Source organism: Pelodiscus sinensis, chromosome 3 (genome assembly GCF_052426305.1).
Source record: "Pelodiscus sinensis isolate ZL-2025 chromosome 3, ASM5242630v1, whole genome shotgun sequence".
Taxonomy (NCBI): Eukaryota; Metazoa; Chordata; order Testudines; family Trionychidae; genus Pelodiscus; species Pelodiscus sinensis.
Window position 1 is genome coordinate 149975311 of NC_143054.1, and position 6000 is coordinate 149981310.

Consider the following 6000-nt stretch of genomic DNA (forward strand, 5'->3'; position numbering starts at 1 on the left):
GGCTGCTAGATCTATGGCCATGGGCATCATGATGGAGCAGAGCTCATGGCTCCAGGTTTCGGGCATTGTGCGAGAGGTCCAGATCACCAATCCTGAAGTCCTGGGGCACACACATTCCGGCCCCTCGAAGAGGCCCACCAAACCCTAGGCCTCTGCAATGCACCTGTCAGCAGGGTCCTAGATAGGACAATAGTAGGAGGAGGAACCGGGACAATAATGGCATGCCCAACAGAAGGAGGTCCCATTTGGCCTCAGACCAGGGAGCAGGCCCCTCAAACAAAACCTAGGGCCTAGGTCAGGGTTTTGAAGATGCACCTGAGGAAAGAGTGACAGCCCCAAATCTAGATCGCCTATCCTACTTCCATTATGCATGGAGTAGTATCACATCAGACCGGTGGGTCCTTGTCATGGTGGAAGTAAGATATTCTATCCTGTTTCTTAACTCCCCACCTTCCTAGTCCCTCTTCAGGGACCCCTCTCTTAAGCACCTTCTTCGAGAGGAGGTAGCTTCACTCCTGCTGTTAGGAGTGGTGGAGCAGGTTCCATCTGAGTTTCGAGGGAAAGGGTTTTCTCCCGACATTTTTTAATCCCAACGTCCAAAGCGGGTCTTCACCCTCTTCTGGATCTCAGAGGGCTCAACACCTTCATCAAAAGACGAGGTTCAGGATGGTTACGTTGGCTTCTATTATCCACTCCCTCAATCTAGGGGACTAGTATGCTGCCCTTGATTTAAAGGATGCCTATTTCCATCATTCCTCATCACAGGTGGTTCCTTCACTTCTGTCAGAGGGGACCGCTATAAATTCACAGTCCTCCCCTTTGGCTTCTCTGCTGCTCCAGGTGTATTCACAAAATGCATGGTGGTAGTGGCTGCCTTTCTAAGGAGGAGGGTGCACAGGTGTTCCCCTACTACAGTGACTGGCTTATCAGGGTCTACTCACAGCAACAAGTACTGCAGCACATAGAGCTGGTATGGCACACGTTCACTATTCTGGGCCTCATGTTGAACGAGGAAAAGTCCACTCTTGTTCTAACATAGACTATAGAGTTTGTGGGGGCGAGACTCAATGCCACGACAGGAATAACATCCCTCCCGAGCTTCAGGTTCGCAGCCATGTGGGACCTTACCCTCGGCCTTTGAGTGTTGCCATTGATGATGGCAAGGAACTGGCTTGCCAGGTGTTCCTGCCTCACTTGAGGGGCAAGTGTGTGTCAGTCCTGATGAACACTGTCATCGATGTTTTATATTAACTGACAGGGTGGAGCTTGTTCCTCTCCCCTGTGTCGGGAGGCGTGAACCCTATGGGATCTCTGCAGGGGATCCGTTTGGAGGCCACTTACCTTCCAGGAACCTGCAGTGCTCTAGCAGATCGACTCAGCAGGTCATTCAGAGCTCATGAATGGTTCCTCAGAGAGGATGTGGGCCAAGAGCTCTTCTGCAACTGGGAAACTCCCCACCTGGATCTGTTTAGGTCAGGCAGGATGAAGGGCCTACCAGTTTTGGCACAGTGCTTATCTTCATCACCGCATGTATTAGAGCATATTATGACCTGGGGGGAAAGCCTGTCCTTCCAATCACCCCTATTTTACCAGGGCCCCAAGCCTCGTCCACAGCTTTCTTGGCGCAGGTACCCATCCTGGATATTTGCAGGGTGGCTCCCTGGTTGTCCATTCATACCTTTACCAGCCACTCTGCGAAAGCGCATCAGGCCAGGGAAAAGACAGCCCTTGGCAGGGCTAAGTTACAGTCCATATTAAGGATGTGAAGTATCTGGTAATTGACTAATTGAATAGTCCATGCATTTTTGCAGTGACTATTTCATTAGTTGATAGGGCACCTTCGCTCTGAAGTCTTCAAAGGTGAAAGTGCCAAAACCCAGGGTCAGCTGGGGACTCCCCCACTGACCCTGGGCTCCATGCAGCGCTGTCGCTTTGAAATGCCACGAGGAGCCCAACACCAGGCTTCCCGAGGCATTTCAAAGCAGCAGCACCGCACAAAGCAGCTGACCCCGGGCTCCATGTGGCGCTGCTGCTTTGATGTACGCCCTTCTATTCCATCCCCCTTGCTGCCTCTATCTGATAGAGACAGCGGGGGGGAGTGACTAGTCGACTATCTGATAAGCATTTGCTTATCGCATAGTAGACTAGTCCTTCACATCCCTAGTCCATATCCTCATAGGTCCCATCCCCCCCGGTAGGTACAGCTTGGGAGTCAGTTTCATGGAATGGACATAAGCAAGCACTTGAAGAAAAAATGGTTACTTGCCTCATAACTCTCGTTCTTTGAGATGTGTTGCTCATGTCCATTCCAAATCCCGCTCACCGCCCCATCATTGGAACTTCTCCGGCAAGAAGGAACTGAGGGGATGGAGGGCCCAGCAGGGGTATATATGCACTGATATATGCACCACTCCAGAGGGCCTCCCAGCTGGCCCAACTGGAACTGCTAAGGGTAAAAAGCTTCCAGAACTCATGCATACCTACATGGAATGGACATAAGCAACACATCTCAAAGAACAACAGTTACAAGGTAAGTAACCATATGTTATGCTCTTTTATATAAGAGGTTCTGTGCATAAGTCTATTCTGAGGGCCTTCTGAGGGGATTTTTAGAGACATGCAAATAGCCTGAAAAGATTTAATCTCAAGCAGCTCTAATATTCTCAGACTAAAGAAATTACTGTTTGTTTCACAAATTTACACCTGAGACTTACTTTCTGGAACACATGTAAACAGTTGTACATGTGTACCAAAAATGTCAACATTCCTTATCCTACCTTAATGCTGCTAAGAAAATTGCATATGTAAAAACTGTTAAGTGACTTCTCACATGTTTAAAATTCGTGAAGATATGGGTAGGTGAATAAGTCAGAGTACAAATAAAGAAATGTCTTTTGAACAAGTTGTAAGTAGCTGCCACATCTGTGTCATAGGTGTACAGTCAGTCTCCTAGAATGGCCTCATTATGGGAAAGTTATGAGTTTATGCTTTCTTTGTTTCAGCCTTAATCAAATCAGATTTGCGGAGACAAAATATAAATTCAGGGATTCTGAACACAGACATTAAAGCTGTAAGTAATTAATCTTTTCTGTTTTGGTTGTTTTATTGCCCTTAAATATTTGACTGGTAATTGCATGAGCATTTAATATCAAAAGTCAATATGTGCTGGCTTCCTAATTCAGCTAGAGCAACTGATACATTGTAGGGCCAGTTCTCAGTTATTTGATTATTTCTCCCTGTAACCACTATGGGTGTGTCTAGACTACAGGGTTCTGTCGACAAAAGTGGACTTTTGTCAACAAAACTATACCTGCATCTACGCTACCGCCGAGTTCTGTCAACAGAATGTCGACAGAACTCGGCAGTTTTGTCGACGGCGGTAAACCTCATTCTATGAGGAATAACGCCTTTTGTCGACAGAGTTCTGCATCTACACTGTCCTTTGCATCTACGCTGTCATGTCGACAAAGCTTTGTTGACAGTATCTGTCGACAAAGCTTCTGTCAACAAAAGCCTGTAGTCTAGACGTACCCCAAGTGTATATCTGTTAAAACATTGGACAGTGCCTATACCTTCAGATTTTCCTTTGTTCTTAATAGCAGGAATTGGCCTCTTTCTTGCTGCAGTTTAACTCTTTAGCTGTATCAAAACATACATTGTTTACTGCAAGTAAATTTTTAAAGTATTAACTTAGAAGTACATGCAGTACATTTGGCATTTCAGTGAAAAAGTGGTCTTCCTTTTAATGCGGTCCATGTGTGTATGAAAGAAAGGCATGGTAGAGTTTCATGCCATGTTGAATTTGTTCAGTCCTGTTTTTGTGTATCCTTTGGTTCCTTTTGAAGTGAGGGGAAGTTGAGCAATGAGCATTGCTTTAGATCACAAGATGTGTATCCATAGCTGTTAGCTTTGCAATATATTACATAATCACTGGTTGTTTAAATGAGGGTAAACAACTGAAATCTTTCCATCCTGTAGTTTTCTTGACCTTCAAGGAAACGAAGATCCTTTGTGGAGTTGTACTGTAACTGCATCTATCACACAGTTTTCTGCCTACGTTAGGTAATGCACATGTACCTCCAAGTTTCAGCAGGATTTCCTTATTTTCAAGATCCTCCTCTATTGTATTTAAATACAGTGGGGATGAACTGAATCTAATCTCAGTAAGATCCATGTCTGTACTCCCTCTGTAATGTAGATGGGAAAGTTACATAATTTATAGGAAATCTTGATTCCATATAATTTTGAATTGTAAATTGGAGGAGGAAGGGAATCTGTCTCATATGCCTTTCTATTAACCTCTAACAGATTAATTATTCACCAAATCTAGTTTCTTTAAACCGTAATGTCATCTGACTATATGAATTGTACAACTTAGTGATTTAGTCTCATTGTAGCCAAACAAACTGAAAACAAGGACAACTTCATGTGTATAAGTACTTAATCCCCTAATTCTTTCTGCAGGTACCAGTTGACAGTCCTACAGAACAAGAAAAGAATAATACTGTGTTCAAAAAACAATCAGAATCAGCCATATGAGGCAGAAGGAAAATACCCTAGAAATACACACGTTCTGTGTAACACTGATTGCACTGATTAGTATAATCACTGGAATTATGTGTGTAAGAATTTTGTCACAATATTGTCATACAGTATTGCACAATTTATTTTGCCTGAGGCATAAACGGTTTTAACTTTATTGAATATTTATCTTGGCAGTTTTCAAATTTTTTATTCTTATTAGTAAAGGTTTTTTTGAATGCTGTTCACTCTCTTGGAAGCAGTGCATGCTCAGAATCTTATGGTAAAGAAATACTCATTTCAAAATGTAAATATTGTAACAAATGGCCAGTCAGGATTAAATGAATTCAGTACATTTATTTGGTTAATTCATTTGCCCAAAGTCACACTTTCCTAATGCACAATTCAACACAAGGAAGAGATGGACTGGGCAGACACACAGCTAAAAGGGATTGATATTTTAACAGTATTTTTAATATAAATATGTTGAACATTTTAAACTAATCCTTCTGTCTGAGGGATTCTGTCTTTAGCACAATACAAAGAACAAAATACAATTCCAGGTATAAATGTGTCAGAATGAAATCTGAAGCTTTTATTGCCAGGGAAAACCATAGTATATGAAACATTTTGGTCCCACCACACAGGCAAGAGGAAACACTTTCTGCATAAATTCATCACAGGAGATACTTATTATTGATCTACTGAATATTTGAAACTCTGTTAAAGGTAAAGCAGTAATAGGCAGTAGAGTATTTTGACATGGTGTAGCTCCATAAAATACTCTGAATGTTACTTTAGATGGCTGATGTGAGATGAATACATGTTTACAAAAACATTGTGCCTTGACCGCTGAACATTGTAAAAAAGAGCCGAAGTTATATCTGTTTTGTCTTACATTGTTGGGGAAGTTCCATTGCACACGTGTGAACACCTCCTCTATGTATTTGCTGACTTAACAGAAAATGTCTTTCACCCTTTCCATATGTCTTTGCATCATGAACTGTCATGATAGTCTCTAGTTAAGTGTTTGAATTTATCATGCATTTGGCAAACAACTCGATGAGAAGTAAAACATGTTTGTCCTTCAGTCTGTGTGGCTTTAAACAAATTGTGAAAGGGGAGTGTTCCGCTGCTTCTGTTGGAACATCTGCTATTTGTACACTGCATCATAAATAATGTTGTGATTTTTGTCATGGTGATCCTGGAAATCCTGAATTTGAATAAAGTCTGTGAAATCTTGGAAATGGTTGTAAAAGATATTTGATTGTGCCCCCAAACAGAGTGGCCCTGTGACATGGTGCACGGGCTCATAGCACTACTCTGGTTTGGCTCATCTGTCTCGATTTACAGAGGGGCAGATGTTGCTGTGATCTGTGTGCACTAATTCACAACAGCTGGAAGGGGAACTCACACTACAATTCCCTTGGACGTCACTTTTCAGCACCCTTCATTGTGCTCTCGTACGTACGTATTGAT

General features: G+C 42.8%; 1 protein-coding gene across 1 annotated transcript in view; it reads left to right on the top strand.

Annotated features, from left to right (window-relative positions):
• Positions 1-5768, top strand: part of FLVCR1 (FLVCR choline and heme transporter 1) — a 38617-nt gene extending 32849 nt beyond the window's left edge. Inside the window, exons 9-10 of the mRNA XM_025186396.3 lie at positions 3003-3070; positions 4465-5768. Of these exons, the coding sequence (XP_025042181.3) occupies positions 3003-3070; positions 4465-4539 (143 nt within the window). The 3' untranslated portion in view covers positions 4540-5768. The remainder of the gene's footprint in view (positions 1-3002; positions 3071-4464) is intronic.
• The last annotated feature ends 232 nt before the right edge of the window (positions 5769-6000 follow it).